Raw genomic sequence first — 20,526 nt, 5'->3', positions numbered from 1 at the left:
CTGACTGTTGTCCGATCATTACAACACCTTTGTCATTTGTTTGTCATTTGTTTCTTTCCTCGGTGAAGTGATGCAAACGTGAAAGTCTACATAGATAACCCAATCACGAGAATAAAACATTGGCATTTTACGTGTCTGAAAACCAGGGATATGTAGAATATCGACGTGAATTTGAAACAAAACATGGTCAAAATAAAATCTACAATCTACCCAACAAAATAAACAAATAAAAACAAATAAATACAAATAAAACAACTTTGGTTAGGTTTAGGCCAGGGGTTTTCAACTGGTGGTGCACGGCCCCCTGGTGGTCCATGAAGGCTGTGCAGGTGGTCCCTGACCATGCATTCAATAATGTAGTTTAATCTCAACCCCTTTACTCATACAGGTTGCTTCTTAGTCACAATGGTGGTCCCCGCATCACAATCAGTTGAATCAGATGTTTAGCCAACAAAGCAACTAGGTTAGGTTTAGGCAACAAACAATTTGGTTAAGGTTAGGGTTATGTTTTGGGTTGGGCCAAACCGAAAGTAAAAACATGACGTGCCTCGCTCCGGAGTCGAACATGCTCTCTCTCGCTCTCTCTCTCTCTCTCTCTCTCTCTCTCTCTCGCTCTCGCTCTCTCTCTCTCTCTCTCTCTCTCTCTCTCTCTCTCTCTCTCGATTGCCAGACGGGGACAGCACAGGTCCGCCAATCCTACCACCACCTTACCCTTGGGCACCAGCGATGTACCTCAACGTGAGACAGTCGTTAGACTCTATGACGTGTATAACTATTCATATTCACATATCTATTGTACACATGGATTCCACATGCAATGCCCACATTGACATAGAGCAGCCTATGTGCAGGAGCAGATATGAAGATGAACACTGACTGGAGGGACAACATATTGTACCACACACACACACACACACACACACACACACACACACACACACACACACACACACACACTCTAGACTACACACTTGAAGCACCCTCCACCATGTCTGCATGTAGTCAGATTGCGGTGGAGATGAGTTACATAACGCCTGGCCTGCTTTCCCACCCGAACCGTTTTGAAGAGAGAATTAAAGAGGTCTGCTGAACAGGAAAACGAGGAAGAGTGAAGCGCTCTTTGCACGGCTCCAAAAATAGCGTTGTTAGGCGCTGGGTGCGCTTGTCTCCATGGTGACAGCAGCACAGTCCTCTTGGAGCTACGTCTTGTGAGGGTGGGAGAAAGACCTACTCACACATATACACACAGGCGGCGTGCACGCACGCACTCACACACACACACACACACTCACAGAAACACGAGGATTGTAACTTTGCTACTTTCGTTATTCCCACATTTCTCATTTAAATAAACACATATATCAACTGCTGCTGGTGTTGCTGAGATGAGTTTGGATGTTGCAATAAAGAAGTTTGATATTTCACAGTGACATTTTCATTTGGAGCGCAAACAAATAAGTCAACAAATACAGTTTTTTCATTCCATTTCATGTTGTCCATTTCCTGGTGCTGCATCGGCAAAAGGACTGCATGTCTAGAGAGAAAACAGGCAACTGTAAATCGGTATCTGTGAAAGGAAGGAAGCATTGTCCGTTCTCAGTCTTGAGCTAAGTGGTAAGATCTACATCCATGGCATGTACAGAAACAGACTCAAAAGTTCACAGCTTTGATGTCCACTCCTTTCCTTTTCTATAATGAAGATGAGAGAGATCTTGACATTTAATGATGGGCAAATGATCTCTTCTGTTGTGTGTGTCATGTAAGACACATGCTAATATCATTTACAACTGATTTGATACCAAATTCTTTAAGTTTGAAACGTAAATCTTCTTGTTTTTGATTGAACCTAAGAGTAGTAGTGTTTCTGTGCTGCAGTCCTTTTTGCACAAGGCTGCCTCAACATATTCTAATAAAAAAAAGAGAGAAAAATCCAATTTCAGTTTTGGAAAGGCGTCATCATCATGGCCACATACATTTGCATTAAAGTCCAATCTAATCTATTTGCTGTTGAATAAAAATGAACCGTACATGATTTACTTACGTTTCTTCAAGTAACCTACTTTATCCTCAAAGAAAGAGCTGTTGTATAGGTGCAGTATAACCAGTAGTGCAGTATATAATATAATCAGATCAGACCATAAGTACAGCCATGAAATATCATTTCCACAACATCTTCTACACCAAGAATCTAGGACGCTGTCATATTCAGGGTGCTCTAATTATAGGTATGTTGCTTCCGGAGTGACTAACAAGAGGGGACATGTGTTTGACAGCCATTGGTGGGAATCTTCAGGTTTATCGTCACACTGTATCGGCCGTGACTCTTAGGCTTCGAGAGGCTGGAACTGAGACGCCGAGACAGCCGGCAAGCAACGGTGAAAAGTGTCCCTTGGCTCAAGCCTCCTCACCTCTGTAGCCCACCAGGACAGGTCTGTGAGCGGGGTGGCAGGCCTGTCCTCCTCTTCACTGTGCTCAGGTGGTTCTAGGAGCCAGGAAGTCACTGAGTTTCCCCCTCTTGAAGATCCCCATCAGCACATGGCTGGTAGTCCTTCTGAAGTGGACTGCAGATGTGAGTGGTGGCGGGAGTGGTGGCCATGCAGTGAGAAAGCAGGAGACAGTAAGAAGAGTGCAATTATAAAAGGAAGAACCCCAAAGATGCTTCATTAGAGGAATAAAACAAAGGTAACACTTTATAATCACGTTCAGTCGTAACTCATTTATAAGCCTTTAGTTAATGAGGAACTAATCACTTACAAAACATGAATATACATTTGTAGATGATTAATAAATGCTATGTTAACATACCACAAATGACTTATGACTGAACGTTATTATAAAGTGTTAATAAAACGAACAACAACAACTAGTGAATAATAGAAGACAAGGACGAGAGAATATTGTTAAAATATGGAAGGAAGAAATTGAACAGAATCTAAATGCCAGTGACATCAGAGACGTTGATTTGCTCGACAGGGTAGCAAGGGGAGATTTCCAGTAAAGACTAGACACTACCTCACGTCCCCTCTGGAGCTATGTGCAGCGCAATTAAATGGATCTATTTGAAGAGAGACGAGCGTAGCAAGTTCACCGGTGCTGGCATCGCTCTGACGCATCTTCTGGCAATTACCCCCAAAAATTAATGATGAAGTCCTGGCAGGAACTCGCTGAAATTCTGCAATCTGATATTGAAGAATGGGCCAGAACGTGGACAAACCTTAAGGACAGTGTTGTTAAAACAAGCAATTAATGTCATTCGGTGTCGGTAGGCTCACCTAAAATAGCACAACGGATAGCTCGATGGTTTCTGTGTATTGGGTAAAACAGTAAACACTTGCAAACATACCGTGTGGCTTCCATTTCATTCTGCTCGGCCAAGTCACCATCCAGTAAACTTCAGGGATTTTGATCATTCCATCCTCACTCCCGAGATTCCATTGTTTTGAATTCGGACCCCGGCCGTTCATTATCACATCAAACACGTCATCAGGAATAGAAAAATGGACAAGAATGCATCCTGAGAAAGACTTTTGATGCGGCATTTGAAGAGCCAGGCAAAGGGAGAAAAACAGAGAAAGAGGGGAAGAAGAGAGACCGACAACAGACAAAAGGAAGATGAACAGAGACACGTAGGCTACAGTAGAGGAACAGAGAGAGACCGGCGGAAGACATGATGCTTCAGAATGTATTTCTGTGACTTTGATGTCTTCCTGCTCACCTAAGCATACGCCGGCTGTAGCTGTTTACTCCAGCAAATAAATAAAATACGCCTTCATATCTCTGCTGTTTACAATGAAAGCCCAGGGAGAGAGCAGGTCTGCAATGTTGAAGCGATAAGGGCAGATGAGAGAGCTCATCAAAATGCCTCTACACTACATAGTGCACTTGGCTGAAAGGAGCCAGAAGATAGGGAGCTACCAAGTGGTTGACAAGAGGAGCTCCAGTATAGTGAGGGCACGCTCTGATTCACAATGCAATTGATGTGAGAAGGGAAGTTTAATTTCTCCTCTCACAGGTGTCTCGTAGGTGTGTCCCCGCCCGGCAGACTTTGGTTATAGCCAAGGGGGTACGGCAGTTTGTGGAAATTGAAGCCAATGCGGAAGTGTCATAAACCTGCATTCTTTTGAACGGCCTGCAGCGGGCGATTCCACTGGCCGCAAAAAGAAGTCTGGTTGTATGGAGGTCCATTGGAAACTGACCCTACTTCTCACTTGATTTATGGCCTCAGGATATACTTTCCTAATGAGATGATGGTCTCCATTGTTAGTTTCATGGTAGTCCCATGGGCAAGAAGCAGACAGCAGCACTGTCCAACACAAACTTTAACATGTAGCTGTGATGAGGCAGTTATGCAATATATAAAAAAAATAAATGAATTACAAATAACTTATACTTGACAATATATCATATTTTGCCTGAAAACCCTTTAGAAGTGACTGCAATATTGGGCCAGTAGCAAGTTAGACTTGCTCTTGAAATTAGGTTTCTGCCTTTTGCCTTCTGATCTCTTTGCCTCTCTGTCTCTCTCTGTCTGTCTCTCTGTCTGTCTGTCTCTGTCTCTCCTAATCCCCTTTCTTGACTGACAGAATGGGTATTGAAAGGAGACTTTGTCCACTTTCTGTCTCGTGTGGTGACAGTGGGTTTGACATGAGGTCTCTGTTTAGATTGCTAAGAACCAACTCTCCATTCAGGAGGCTGCGGCCGAGTTAAAGGAAGCGGTCGACAATGTTACTTTGTCCTCTGTGGAGTTTAGCTCTGCTTCACTGGATCTGCTTCTGAGCTTTCACTTGTCTCTTTGTTAACGCACACAAGGTGCACTATTGGAACACTTTCAAACATCGCTTAAGTCTTAATTTGAGGCATAGGGAAGCAAGGTGCAGGTATTAAATAAATTGGGAGTTGTCACAATACTAAATAAAAAAATAGACACTCAATAGCATTTTCGATAACGGGGGGCGGGACTTGGGGGGTGGATATGACAATCCATCAAGAGGCATAAAAATAAACGAGGACAGATGGACCGACAGACGCACGCTTCTCCATCATCTAGGCCGGATAAAACTCATTAAAATCTTTGCACTTACGCAGCAGATTTTTCAAAATCATCTATCATTTATATATTATAAGGTTGTCAAAAGTATTCCTCATATTTCTTGTCTAATAAGAGGGGCAGAAATCTCAAGTGAAAACTTTTCCATTTCTCTGTTTGTCTCTCCCTCTCCTCAGCCATGTTCAACCTTATTCCAGTGGGGCTACGAGTGGTGGCCATCCAGGGGGTGCAGACCAAACTCTATCTGGCCATGAACAGCGACGGCTACTTGTACACATCAGTAAGTCCAAGTCTGTCACTATGTTTAGTCTGTGTGTGTGTGGGTGTGGGTGTGTGTGTGTGTGTGTGTGGTAGCCTCTTCCCTAGCGGTTGACCTGCCAGCCCGATTGTATGCAGACAGAACGCTGCCTCTCTGGCAGACATTTGAGTTACTATGGCGACATGAGGAAGAAGCCGATAGTAGAGTATATGGGCTGAAGGACGCCATGTTTCTCTGCCACCAAAAAACGTGATGCGAGAGAGAATGAGCGAGATGTGTTCCAAATCAATGCTTTGCTTAAAACAATAACAGTTATTTTTGCCTCCAACTCATTCTAACTGACTTTGTTTGCTAACGCTCTTCCTGCAGAGATGGGTAACTCTCTCTCTCTCTCTCCCGCCCCGCCCACTCAGACACAACATCACTCTAAGCCTGTTGAGACAACAGCATCCGTTTCTGATATAATTGGCTGTCAATAAAAAAGATGAAGGATTGCATAGGCGGAGAGATCAGTAACATATCCGGCCCGTGGCAGCTGCTTCTTCATGTCTGATTAAATGTGCAAAGTTATGAATAATTTAGACTCAGCTCTCAGTCTTAATCCATTTCACTACTGTAAGACTGAGAATATTACTATTTAAATCTTTTCATAACGTTAGGTGGTGCTGTTGGAAGCCTTGCATCGGAGAACCAATCATGAGTGTTGTGGGCGGGCCTGCTTTCTGGGGGCAGTGACGCTCATGCAGAACCGGTGTCTCGCAAAACATCGCCGCGTTTGCGGAGAAACATATGAATCACTTAGAAACAAACATAACCTGTTAATAGGACGTGTTTCATCCGGCCCCGGCGGCTAGAGGTATTTCCCCCAGCGATAAGCCCGACTCCCGAGGCTAACGTTACAGAGCCTGCTGATGACTTCACATCGCTTCACAGTAGCAAGCGGACCACTTCCGGGTAGGAAAAATTATCGTAAAATAAACAACAGCTATAAACTCTCTTTGCAGCACATCAGTGTCTTGCTCTATATTGGAACTATGAAACATTGCATTGCCGCTACCAAATAAAATTTGAATAATAAATGTAGGCGTGTCTGCTGCCGGCTGTTCTCGCCGGGCTCAATGAACCAGATTTGGAACAGTAAATTCCCAGACGTTTGGTGGTTAGGTGGCGCTGTTGGCGCCGCTCACCAAACGTCTGGAAACCGAGACTATGAATAATTCAGTTGCTGGCCTAACAATGTTCCTGTTTTGTCTGCCTCCCAAATGTCACCTTCACCTTGTGTGGCAGGTGTCACTGAGAAGACTGACAGGCTGGGTGGCTGTGCGCCCACAGGGCATGCAGACACACACACACACACACACACACACACACTGGTGCAATCCTCATAGTCAAATTAGTAAGGATTAGGCTGTATGGTAAAGGTCCCAGCAGACAGGGACGATCCTGATTGATGGAAACAAGTTCTGAGAGCAGCAAGGAATGTGCACAACTCAAGGATCTTTAACTGTTCATTCTCCAGTTGCTGCCAACAAGTAATCTATTACAACAGTATGGCGAAGGGAAAGCACCCTTCAACCAAAGGGTCCAGGTTCAAGCCCCTGTGTCGGCAAGCATCCGCTCTGCTGACGTGTCCTTGAGCCAGACACTGAATCCAGCTACCAGCTCCAAGGCGCTGATCTGTAGCTGAACTTGACCTCTGACCTCCCTGGGAAAACAAAGAGTGAATTTCCCTACAGGCATCAATATGTCACATTACTGTATATTCTTAGTGCTACTGTATATTTAACATTTAAATTCAACTCTGAAATCTGGAATGGGAGCAATTTTCATTATCAGTGCCAATACTGTCTGAGTTTTATACTTTATTTGTCGGCATATCAATTTGCATTTACAATGGTGAAACACTGGAATAGAATAGGTTGTATGTATGAAAGGCAGAACGTTTGAAAGTGACATACCCTGAAGTAGCAGAGTGGTAGAATAGAGAGTCTGTGTTTTTAACCAGGCTACATTACCTGTGGTTCAGCATGTAATAATAATTAGAACCAATCGATCTGCTGTAGAGAGATATATATCTTTAAATCTGTGCTTTAACCACTGTATTAATTGAATATAAATATGTGCTTCCTGGTAAGAGAAAGTCTCGCCGTAGCCTGTTGAGAATGTATTTTGGTCTGTCTGTAATTATATTTTAATTAGCGCTAGTGAAAACCGCGGGGTTTTCAAATCCTGTGGGGATTGCCCCAGCGGAGCGCGCCTGAGGAGCGTATACAAATATAATTGAAATAAAACATACTCCTTCAACCCTTCCACACACACACACACACACACACACACACACACACACACACACACACACACTTAGCTTGGCTGTCAGTAATTAAGCGTACTATGCAGGTTGAATTTAATAAAGATGAATCTCGTTGGTTAAGGCTCTACAAGGAGCCCAGGAGTAGAGCATTGTTGCCTGCTAGCTAGTTTAGAGCTCGTCACCATAGTCATCTGCAAATATGTTGTAATGTTAGCTTTAAGCTGCTGTGAGCACCAGATGGGTGTGGTTTACCACATGAGGGCAAGTCAGATACTGCCAGGTGAATTGTTAGTCACATCCAAAATCAACAATAGCGAGCACACTCAAGAATAAAGTTCAACTTACAGGTGCAGGGCCAAGGCAAAAATATTTAAAAATGAAAATGAAAAGTTAGTCGCAAAAAAATATTACATTTACTTTCAAAGACTTATTTTCTCAACGTTCCAGCATGTTATCCTATGCTACAGTCTGTGCTATATGGCAAACTCTACCAATCTTGCATTCCACGCAGACTAAAGCAAAATGTAATAATAATAATGATAAAATGTAATTGATTGCATTTATATAGCATAATTCTAAGTAGGGTTGTGCGATGTCAGCAAAATATCCATCGTGATTGTTTCACAGTCAAACATCGTGATTAACGATGGCATCGTCATTTATGCCATCAGCTGCTGCAATGCACGTTAAAAGCAGGACAGCTGAGCTCTTCATGAGACCGACAGGCAGGCTACTTAGAGCGGTGGAAATGGGCCATACGCTACTGCACAGAGCCAGGCGACTCAAGCAGTACTGCTGTAACAGCTAGCAGTAGCCTAGCTGCTGCTGCTGCTGCTGCTGTATTTCTCTCTCAACTCTCTCCAGTCTCCTCAACTCTCTCTTATTAGTTTCAAAAGCCCACGCGAATCTAACGTTATATCCGCCAGTAATGCTGTCACTTTTCTGCCAGCTAGTTAAATTCAACACACACACGTTGTTGGTCAGGATCTGACTGTAACGTTAACGTTAGCCTATTTGTTTTGCGCCGTTCAATATTGCTAGTGCTGTATCAATCAACTTCAACTTTCACTTTGGAAACAGGCGAGTTAAATTCACATTTGAAGACTTGTACTCACTGTGGGTTGAAAACAGGAAAGAACGTGAAGTTTCTTCTTTCTCTTAACACATTCACTGCCAACAGTTTATCCAATACAGTAGGTAGCTTCTGCCAATGGGTTTTTTTGAGGATTCTGGCTCATCTTTCAAGAGCCGAGGATTATTTTCTGCTAGGACTTTGTGAACACAAAATATCTCAAAAGAACTAATAGAATGTGTGCTTTCTCTGTCTAAAAGAGTTAGTTTTTATCATGTTCTGTTATGTAGGCATTAGCAGTTGAATACAGCATGGTTTCAGCGTCTGAGAAGGAAAGCTGAGATAAATGCATTTTTGTGAAATTCGATAGAACAGGCAGAACAGTCACTTTAACCATTTATTTTTGGCATCAGTGAGACATCAGACATCTAAACAATAGTTCTGAACAGTAATTTCCTCCAATATAACAGCACCCCCACAGCACCCCGCAAACTCCTCCCTCCGTGGGTGTGTCTCTGGTGGCTCTGCAGCGTGTGTCACAGGCGAGTCTCTGCTGCCTGTCTGTGCTGCCTGGCGGCCGCTCGTCGGGCGAGTCTGGATCGGGCTCGCTCGTTTCTGGGGTTTCGGTTGTGAGCTGGGATGAAGCTGCGTGCGATTCTGGGCTTTCTGCTGCGTGTTTCAAAGTGTGTTGCACCCAGAGTCTATTTTTGGAATCCCCCACCGTTGTGCGCCAGCTCCCAGCGCGAAAGCGTTTTCGCCAAACCACTCTCATGAGAATGGTTTCCTCACGCTTTTTCCTGCTGTTTTTACTCAACTTTCTCTAATCTGGAGAGCACTGTCGCCACTTAATGGGTCGGTAAAATAGGTTATACACATTCAATAGCTCCCATATTTTTATAGGAGATGTAAAAGGGTTTGATCCACGTCCCACCGTCAAAAAAAAAAGTTAACTCGTCGACGGCAGTGAACGTGTTAAAAGTTTTCACAACAAAAGAACTGACTTCTCATGCGCGGGGGACGCCCCGGCGACATTAAACAAGCGCTCCCAGTGCAGAGAAGCAGTAGAGGGGAGGAAGGGGAGGGGAGGCTTCTCTGAGTCTGAACTGGGTGCGCTCGTTTAATGCTGCCGGCGCGTCCCCCAAGCGTCACGGTAAGTGGACTTGGTATGTTTTATTATTAAAACGGCACAAATTTAATTCGAACAGATAATTAATCACGATGATCCGATGTAGAAGGCTCAGAGGTCGATGGGGGGGTCGGCCAATCACGATGGTCGATGCCATCGTCCATCGTGCCAACCCTACATGTAATTCTAAGTATTCGAATCGCTTCACATATGGGGGGGGCGGGGGGGGGGGACTCAACTCATCCACCACCAATGTGCAGCACCCACCTGGGTGATGCACGGCAGCCAGTTTGCACCAGAACGCTCAGCACACATCAGCTATCATGGTGGAGAGTAAAACGATGAATGTGCCAATTAGATATTAGATGATAAGGTGGAGTTCAGCCAGGAAACCTAGGTTACACCCCTACTCTTGTGAAGAGTCCCAATGGGATTGTTGTTGACCACATACAGTAAAAAAATCTAATCAAATACTCTGATCGAATCAAGCAATCCATCTGATATGCTGTGTGTACTATGAATCACAGAGTCAAGCCAAAAAGCTGTTCTTTCTGGCTTTGGGTTATAATAAAGAGAATATAAGGTTAAACTAGATAATCCTTTGAAATATTTCCCCCGGGGACTGAACCCCTCATGGCTCGGCTGTGGCCTCCCTCTCTCATTAACACATGAAGACGCTTCAAGAAACTTTGAGGTTTTTAACGAGCCTTGATTTCGCCTTTTATACTCTTTTTTTTATGGTGGTATTCATGGTGGCGTTAACCTTTAATATAATGTTCAAGAATATAAAACCAGTGATCTGAGGAGAATATTCCTAACTGCCTTGGACATCGTCTATAGCCTTTAAAGCCCTAGCTGTCATATGAAATACAGTCGGCTCCATCATCTGGGGCAGCGTTCAGTCAGTTTGCCTCTAGCCTAGTTAAATGAGAAGAATGCAGTTGGGGGAAGGGAGTGTAGCGCTTTCCATTTCACCTAAATCAGAGGATGAATTGAATTGAATGTGTCGCTGCTGGCTGCCTAGTAGTGCCTGTCTTTCTGGCTGCGATTGCTGCTATGGTAAAGTGCTGCCTTGGAGCTACACACTGCAGCCAGCCAATGGCAGGCCAGCATTGAAGCTACACACTGCAGCCAGCCAATGGCAGGCCAGCATTGCAGGGAGATGCCCAATCAATTGTGGCCTTTTTTAGTCTTTGGGTTGCTTCACATGTCTCGGTGCATCGCTTTGTACGCACGTACATATGAGAGAGAGACGCGTGTGAGGAAAGAGAGAGAGACGACGAGTGATTGGAAAATGAGGAGTGATAAAAAGAGTGCATATGTGTGGGTGAGGCAGAATGCACCAGTGAAAATGTCTTCGTCCCTCAGTGTGGGTAAGACAGAATGCACCAGTGAAGATGTCTTCATCCCTCAGTGTGGGTGAGACAGAATGCACCAGTGAAAATGTCTTCATCCCTCAGTGTGGGTGAGACAGAATGCACCAGTGAAAATGTCTTCATCCCTCAGTGTGGGTGAGACAGAATGCACCAGTGAAAATGTCTTCATCCCTCAGTGTGGGTGAGACAGAATGCACCAGTGAAAATGTCTTCGTCCCTCAGTGTGGGTGAGGCAGAATGCACCAGTGAAGATGTCTTCATCCCTCAGTGTGGGTGAGACAGAATGCACCAGTGAAAATGTCTTCATCCCTCAGTGTGGGTGAGACAGAATGCACCAGTGAAAATGTCTTCATCCCTCAGTGTGGGTGAGACAGAATGCACCAGTGAAAATGTCTTCGTCCCTCAGTGTGGGTGAGACAGAATGCACCAGTGAAAATGTCTTCATCCCTCAGTGTGGGTGAGACAGAATGCACCAGTGAAAATGTCTTCGTCCCTCAGTGTGGGTGAGGCAGAATGCACCAGTGAAGATGTCTTCATCCCTCAGTGTGGGTGAGACAGAATGCACCAGTGAAAATGTATTTGTCCCTCAGTGTGGGTGAGGCAGAATGCACCAGTGAAAATGTCTTTATCCCTCAGTGTGGGTGAGACAGAATGCACCAGTGAAAATGTCTTCATCCCTCAGTGTGGGTGAGACAGAATGCACCAGTGAAAATGTCTTCATCCCTCAGTGTGGGTGAGGCAGAATGCACCAGTGAAGATGTCTTCATCCCTCAGTGTGGGTGAGACAGAATGCACCAGTGAAAATGTATTTGTCCCTCAGTGTGGGTGAGGCAGAATGCACCAGTGAAAATGTATTTGTCCCTCAGTGTGGGTGAGACAGAATGCACCAGTGAAGATGTCTTCATCCCTCAGTGTGGGTGAGACAGAATGCACCAGTGAAAATGTCTTCGTCCCTCAGTGTGGGTGAGGCAGAATGCACCAGTGAAGATGTCTTCATCCCTCAGTGTGGGTGAGACAGAATGCACCAGTGAAAATGTCTTCATCGCTCAGTGTGGGTGAGATAGAATGCACCAGTGAAAATGTCTTCATCCCTCAGTGTGGGTGAGACAGAATGCACCAGTGAAAATGTCTTTGTCCCTCAGTGTGGGTGAGGGAGAATCAATTAGACATGTATTTTCCTCTATCCTCTCTTTCCCCTCTTGCCCCCCTCCTTTTGCGGTTTTTCGCTCTCCTTCAAAACTGCTCAAAGTGTCTTCCATTCTCAGCTGTAAAATGCAGCTAGTCTAAAGCAAACCATGAGAGGGGGGGAGGGGAAACCAGGATACACCGATATGTACATGTTGGCCGATACCGATAACCGATATTAAGATTGCTGTTATGGCCGATAACCAATATTGACCGATGTCGAAGTTTCTATGATAATCACATTTTGTTGAAAAAACAACATGTAAATACTGTGAATTTGAAAAAGTATCTTTCTTTATTTCCAAAACATTTGGAAAAGCCCATGAATGATAGTTTTGCTGCATTGGGTCCTCTCAATATGAAAAATCTGTCCGATACCGATTGTTATTTTGCTCATTGGACCCATACCAGATCCATATGTTAAAAAAATGACTAACATCGGCTGATACGGATATGATTGCCAATACATGGTGCATCGATAAAAAATAGCGTGTCATCATCACACAGCTCATCCAATAGTACAATTACCATTTACCACCTTAACATATCCTCTCATATTTCTGTGGAAATGCAGCAAATATCTCGATTGAATCTGGAAAATGTAATTTCTTCAGATCTAAGGGTTCATTTTTAGATCCTGATCTAAGTGGTCTTCATATAATTATTTTGTGAGGCGCCTTTGAAGTGGAGTTATAATTTTCCTGGCGGGTCACTGGGCTTAGAGTGACTCACTGAGGCTGCAGTCTAGCCCTGTCTGGACCGCGGTGTGTGTGTCTGTGTGTGCCTGTGTGTGTGTGTGTGTGTGTGTGTGTGTGTGTGTGTGTGTGTGTGTGTCTGTGTGCACGTGTAAAATACTCATGGGATGGACAGAGTGGTACCGGGGTGTCAGGGGAGGCCTGGTGATTGTAACTCCACGTTAACAAGTTTGATCCTCGTAACAGCCTTGTGTCCTGTTGAAGCAGCGCCCCCTACATCCCAACTCATTTGTAAGGCACTCTGCATATGAGTGGCAGCTAAGTGCCTGAAATGAAAAATATAATCTTAGTAATGCACAGGACAAGACAAAAGAGGCGGCCGGCGCTGTCTGGCAGTACATGATGAGGTCAAAAGAAAACATTTAGCAGTCTTAATTGAAGCTTTGTTGTGTGAAAGCGATAGAGAAATGAAAAGAGACAGAGGCAGAAAAGAGGAGTGTGTACAGTAGGCCTACTGTATGGCATTGTACAGTATGTACCTGTATTTATACTTTACTAAGCTCCGGTTAGATCATGTATTTGGCTTACACACCCATGCCTCTTCAACCATTTAGTAAGCACAATGCCTTTGGTAAATAACCATTGCCGTAAAGTCTCCCTCCACTGAGCTGTGTCATTAACTAGCCTGTATGTCTGTGTGTGTGTGTGTGTGTGTGTGTGTGTGTGTGTGTGTGTGTGTGTGTGTGTGTGTGTGTGTGTGTGTGTGTGTGTGTGTGTGTGTGTGTGTGTGTGTGCGCGTGTGCGTGTGCGTGCGCGTGCATGTGTGTGTGCCTGCTCGCGTGTGCGCCCCCTCTTGCATCATCATGTGTGTGTTTGTGTTTGGTATTAGCACGGCTCTTTTCCACTAGCTTAAAAGCTCTCCAAATGATTCCCAAACAAAAGGACGCTGTAAGACCCTAATTTATCTTCAGCTAAAGAAAATAAAGGTGCTTTCTAATCCACTTCCACTCCAGTGAAAAGGCCGGGACATTGAAAAGCAGCGTTTAGGGGGATTTGTCTCCGGCGCAGCCCAGCCGTAGCGCAGCATTAGCTTTTGTGCGTCTCACACGCATTGACGTGGCTGCAGAGACAAAATAACGGTTACGGCACGCAGCCCTGATGCTTAAATATCGGCATAATTGGCGTCATTTTAGTTGAGAGATGGCTGCTGAATCCACACGGGACGGATGCAGCATTGATTTGGCTCATCTTGTGAAGGACCGAGCCAATATCTTTACAGAAGACATCAGATCCATTATGCTAGTATTTCTCAGGAAAACGTGATTGAGCTAAATGACTCCCCTGAAGCCAACAGATTGCTGTTTGAGAGTACATCGTAATTGATAGTGTTTTCTTGACATGGCTGCAACAATGATGGAATATTTATTGTACAGCTATCGGTTGCTGAATTCTACTTGTGTGAGGTGTCCCAGATGAGTTGTGTGTGTGTGTGTGTGTGTGTGTGTGTGTGTGTGTGTGTGTGTGTGTGTGTGTGTGTGTGTGTGTGTGTGTGTGTGTGATTCTCTTGTGTGTTACATGCATGGATATTCTAAACGTGCAGGGAACCCCCCCCCCCCCCCTGCAGTATGTTACAGTGAGCGCTGGCGTCAGCCGCTACAGTAAATGTCTCCTTCCCGCACACAGTTATTGGATTGTTAAGCGCTAAAGGCAGCGCTGCTGGAACATGAGCCGGGATTCCCCCCCCTCTGCTGTAAATCACAAGACTCCGCCTCCGCCTCGCCCTGCCCCCCGCTCCCATGAGGCAACTTGCACTTGATATAGAGATGCGAGGGTGAATGGGTTTGTGCATGTGCAAGAAGGAAGATCATTGGGAGGGGAGACAGAGATAGTGAAGATGTGAATGTCTATATGGAAAGGGGCATTGACATGTGTATAAGTTTGAAAAGGACTCCACTCCACTGGAGTGAGATCTGCCAGCCTCTTCTGAAAGAGATTTTCAGAGGATCTTCACGGGACTGAAGGATGGAAGTCAAAATCATACATTTAATTTGTCGTTTTTCAACTCGGGTCGCAGAGGTAGCAGCTCCAGCAGGGGACCCCACACTTCCCTTTCCCGGGCCACATTAAGCAGCTCTGACTGGGGGACCTCAAGGCGTTCCCAGGCCAGCTTAGAGATGTAATCATTCCACCTCAGTCCTCCGTCTCCCCCCTGGCCTGTGAGGTGCCGTGGGGCCATCCTTACTAGAGGCCTGAAGCACCTGGACTGTCTCCTTTCTATGAGAACTACAGAAGAATCTCAAATAAGTTCTTATCATTCCAGGAATTTCAAATATGGGTGTTATAGATACAACTTTCGTTTGGTTAGATGATATTCTTTAAAATGATACAGTGGAATCTCGGATAAAGATGTATAATACACAAAGAAAATAGAAGCTAAGGGGAGTGGTGTAAGAAAGAAAGTGGAAGCAGCAAACGAGAAAAGCAACTGAATTAATGAAGTACCGCATTTCTCACACATATACCTGACCACACAGTTTTTATTTTAAAACCTAAAATATGAAATACTCATTCACCGAGGATTGACACAATACAAAGAGGTCCCTATTGTCTGCCTCCCCCTCATTCCCCATCATGTTTTCTCTTTGCCTACACTACTCCCCCCCACACACACACACATGGTCCTACCCAGATAGGGAATACCCTGTGGGGGAGGGGAGCTTCAGAAGTGTGGGATGCGGAGGGGGTTACTGCAGGGTTTCCCTGTGCCACTCCCATAAAAGCCAGCAGAAATGCGTCACAGAGCTCCCAGCAACGTGACTGCACTGCCCAACCGTTCTATATGAGAGAGGAGGGGGTCTAGCGAACAGCCAAGAATAATGTAGGCTAGTGTGTGTGTGTGTGTGTGTGTGTGTGTGTGTGTGTGTGTGTGTGTGTGTGTGTGTGTGTGTGTGTGTGTGTGTGTGTGTGTGTGTGTGTGTGTGTGTGTGTGTGTGTGTGTGTGTGTGTGTGTGTGTGTGTGTGTGTGTGTGTGTGTGTGTATTGTCACGTGTTTAAGTGCACAAGTACATGAGGTCGTTTCTATTTTTCCCCACAATGAGCTACATCCAAATCTATCTCAAACCCAGCGGCAGCAGCAGAGCCTTTCATCTCATTCTCCTTCAGCATAATTGGGGGCAGGTTTTTTCTTTTTTTTCCGCTGGTGTACTGCAGCAGCCCCCCCCCCCCCACACACACACACACACACACACACATTTACACTAAGGCTTACACTAAATCTGTAACAACGTCCGCTTTTACAGAACCACTTGCCTGGACATTGAACGCTAGCGAAGGCTGCCAGCTGTGCATCATTTGGACAAGGTTGCGTCTTTCAAGGGAAAACCCGAGTAGTATCATGGGATCATTAAAAGTCTATTTAGCCAAACCACCACGGAGGCATGTGGGTGGAGTGTGTGTGTGTGTGTGGGGGGGGGGGGGGGAGAGGTTATGACACTACAAATCATTTCTATGCAGATAGCGTTGTTGTCTTTTTCGATTTCGAAAATGATTTCCCCCTCGCTCCGTCTGGCACTGGAGATTAAAGTGATTTTCTTGTTCGTTCTTTCCTTCAGCGGGAGATTGGTTTCAGTGAACAAAGGCGATGCTATTGACTGAAGGAACCACTGTTGGATCCAAAACAATCAGGATGTTCGATCACAGTCCTGTCACAATACAAATGGGGTTCCCCCGCCATGTGGCCCCTCCCCCGCCCCCTGCTCTGCGTCAGTGTGAGGGAGTCTCTCGCCTGTAGACTCACTCTAATACATTAGCACTGGCCAGCAGCCTCTCTTCCATCTTGGCTCTCAGTGTGTGTGTCTGCGTCTCTCCGTGTCTCTCTTTGTCATCAGTAGAGTCTTTAGTCCTCTCCGGGGCGACTGGACGGCCAAATCCACAAAAAGCCCATTCGTTATTATTATATATAATTATTTAGCCACCAACTGCTGCTATAGTGCATCACTCACTCACCCCCTGAGATAGATGCTGCTCAGAGAGAGAGAGAGAGACTGAGACTGCTGCTGCTAATCAAGCTGAGCAGGGAGAGAGAGAGAGAGAGAGAGAGACATCAAGAGGTAGAGAGAGAGAGAGAGAGAGAGAGAAGTATAGCAAGAGGTTGATATTGTGAAGGGGATGGACAGTGATGGAATTAAGAAGAGCGAGAGAGAGAGAGATGCAGGGAGGGAGCGACAAAAGAAAGACAAAATATGACTTATCTGATTAAGCAAGCAGGGGGAATGGGATTGGTTTCATGTTTTGCCCTTTAAGAAGAAGCGCTGTCTCCTCCACAGTCTAGACAAATGTCCTGTCGTGACACTAAGCTTAATGCGTGGCCAAAGCACAGGAAGTAGAAATAAAGCACGGTTAGGAGGAGCATGAAAATACTATCAATATATGAAGCTGCTCTACTTGTCTTCCTGATGAAAGCACAGATAGGCAGGGTATAATCTGCTATTAGACTAAGAGGAAAGCCGTGTGATCTGCGAGGGGCTGCGGCTGGCAAGCCTGCCGGCGTAGACGGCGTGCAGCTCCCCAAAAATGTGACTCGATTGGGGGGGAGGGAGCGGGGACTAGGAGAAGATGGTGGAGAAGAGATGGGTTTTGAGGGACAGAGTTTGTGTTGTCAGGGGAGAGGGAGTTCCAGAGCCTGGGAGCTGCCCTAGAGAAGGCTAGGGGAAGCCAGTGACGGGAAGCCAGTGGAGTCGTTTTAGGACTGGGGTGTCCGGTGATGTGATGCCAGGATTTGGTGTGAGTGAGAAGTCGGGCGGCTGCGTTCTGGACCAGTTGGAGTCTGTTGATGAGGCATGGAGTCGATGCCGTGGAGGAGGAGTGAGTTGCATTCATCAAGACGGGAGGAAATGAAGGCGTGGATGAGTTTTTGAGCGAGAGAGAACCAGATCTTGCAATATTGCGGAGGTGGTCGGACGAGGATTTGATTGGATGTGAGGCTCAAGCAAAAGGGTGGGGTCGAGGATCACAACATCGATGCTGAGAGGGGGGTTGTGGATTTTGGTGAGGGTGGACTTGGAGCTGATGAGGAGGAGTTCTGTTTTGTCATTGTTGAGATGTAGGAAGTTTCGTTGCACCGAGGCTTTTATTGCAGACAGGCAGGAGTTGAAGTGGGAGAGGGGTGGGTTGTGGGGGGATTTGGTGTTGAGTTATATCTAGGTGTCATCGGCGTAGCAGTGAAAGTCCAGGTTGAAGTGGCAGATGATTGATTTCAATATCAAATGATATTGATTTATCGAGCAGCCCTAGCTCACGATATGGAAGGCTGCTCTCAGGTTGAGCAGGATGATTATGTTGAGGGATCCAGAGGTGAGGAGATCATTAAATACTTTGAGAAGTGCAGTTTCTGTGCTGTGGAGTGGGTGGAAACCAAACTGAAGGGATTCAAATAACTAAATCAAGGAAATCAGACAACTGCCAACAGACAACAACACTACAAAATAAAACCTCCTGGGTCAGGTGCACCTCGTTCAGGACGAATTAGGGGGACTCATGCTATGCCCTATGCTCTTATGAGATCACTATGACATCATCAGTGGGACAAACACAGAAACAGAGAACAGACAGAGATTGCCCACTTTCCCCTAGATAGATAGATAGATAGATAGATAGATAGATAGATAGATAGATACTGTAGATAGATACTGTAGATAGATACATTACGAAAATCGCTATTTAGTTCCCCACTATCCAGCTCAAATATTAATTTCTCTGGATCAACTCAGCATCCTGTGAAATGTTTGCATAAACGTCATCATTACAATTGTAGTTAACCTCTCACCAGGTAAGATACAGAAAGCTGATTTATTTTCATTTGGATGTGAGGGCTCAATGGATTCTAATGAAGCTGAGCTAAGTTCAACGCCTCTGCATTAGCTGTTCAAAGCCAGCGGAGCAGTTATCTAAGTCTCCTGGTAATCTTTTTAAACTGTGAAGAGGCTCCGCTTGTCTGGGAGAGAGCATGTTTATGAGACTGTTCATACGGATCAGATGGCAGGAGGGCCAGACACTCTGAGATACATGGACACAGGACACAGTGTGAAGCACAATGGTGACATGATGATTGAACATTGAGTCTAGATCCAAACATGAACATGCAAAAATAATAATTGCAATTTCAAAAGCAAAAACACGCTATAAGCATCATTTAAACCTAAAATGATGTCCACCCATAAGGGATAGAGATAGGCCGTTGAGGCACAGAGCAGATGAAATAAGACAAACGGGAGACATTGACAGGTAGGCACACACACACACACACACGCACACACGCACGCACACACACACACACACACACACACACACACACACACGCACACACACACACACAGGCACTCTGTATCCCTATGGCTCTACGGCTGAGGCTGAGATCAAAGACAAAGCTGAGTGCAGACATGGCCTCTGATAGACATTGATTTCCATGGCGTCAGCTCAGAGCTGGCAATTGAAAAGCAGATAAACTATTAGTGACTACAGACACGCTGCTGAATCAAAGAATCCTAAAGAGCTGAGTCAAAGGACATGTTCTAGTATCTCACCTCGTACTCAAAAATGTCTTGCATTGTTTTCATGTAGAAGCATTTCTTTCCTAGAATGTGAGCTGCGCATGATTAGACATGAAATCATTGTCACCCTGTTCTCACCTATGGAAAGGTTCTACCTAAAGGTGGTTGGTTTGCTTTGTTGGTTGGTTGCTATGCCGACTGTTACTGTACCTAGAGAGGTAGGTAACAATCTTTCCTGTTTTCCGCTGTATTTTTTTAAATCATGGATCTAGTGTACACATGAATGAAAGCGATCATACCAATTATTAGACATTCTATACAATTATTATTTTTTTGTTTAATAAATGAGAATATTTTCCAATATTGTGTGTAAAAGTGTTGCTCTTCTGGGGAATTGTCTGTTAGTGGGTTTCATATTGTGCCGTGTATTCTTATTGCCTTATCTCTTCCAAGTCTGATACTGTTGAGAGAAGCCTCACTCGAAGTCCCTGAGAACTGTAGGATTTGTGATAAGGTAAGGTACAGTAAGGCAGGTTTATTTCTATAGCACATCATACACAGAGGCAATACGAAGTGCTTTACAAAAAATAGATAAAACGAGCATACAGGAATAAGAAAGATTACAAAGTGAAAAAGATAAGGTTAATCTAAAAAAAAAAAAATCATTACTTTCAAAGAATCAAAACAAGTAAAATGTAAGGGATAATGTGTACTGAGCCGGTGATTACTGTGGAAATAATGACCGACAGGTGAGTGATTGAGCCCGACGCGCAGCGGAGGGCTTAATATTCACCTGAAGGTCATTATTTCCAGTAATCACCGGCTCAGTATACATTATCCCGCTTAGAACACGGCCTACAACTAAATCATTCAATAATCTGACAAAAATAATTATTCAAATAGATTT

At 44.9% G+C, this 20,526-nt stretch overlaps 2 protein-coding genes across 6 annotated transcripts in view; one reads left to right on the top strand and one right to left on the bottom strand.

Annotated features, from left to right (window-relative positions):
• tm9sf5 (transmembrane 9 superfamily protein member 5) overlaps positions 1–20,526 on the bottom strand; it is a 393,430-nt gene that overhangs the window by 87,838 nt on the left and 285,066 nt on the right. The window lies entirely within an intron of this gene.
• Positions 1–20,526, top strand: part of fgf13a (fibroblast growth factor 13a) — a gene marked incomplete at its 5' end in the record, with an annotated part of 181,014 nt that overhangs the window by 147,723 nt on the left and 12,765 nt on the right. For all 4 annotated transcript variants that reach the window (XM_083652029.1, XM_083652028.1, XM_083652030.1 and 1 more), the window contains one exon: positions 5,224–5,327. In XM_083652029.1, the coding sequence (XP_083508155.1) occupies positions 5,224–5,327 (104 nt within the window). The remainder of the gene's footprint in view (positions 1–5,223; positions 5,328–20,526) is intronic.

The sequence above is a fragment of the Poromitra crassiceps genome (genome assembly GCF_964638095.1).
Source record: "Poromitra crassiceps genome assembly, chromosome: 15".
Lineage (NCBI taxonomy): Eukaryota > Metazoa > Chordata > Actinopteri > Beryciformes > Melamphaidae > Poromitra > Poromitra crassiceps.
This window is presented reverse-complemented; position numbering and strand designations above follow the sequence as displayed.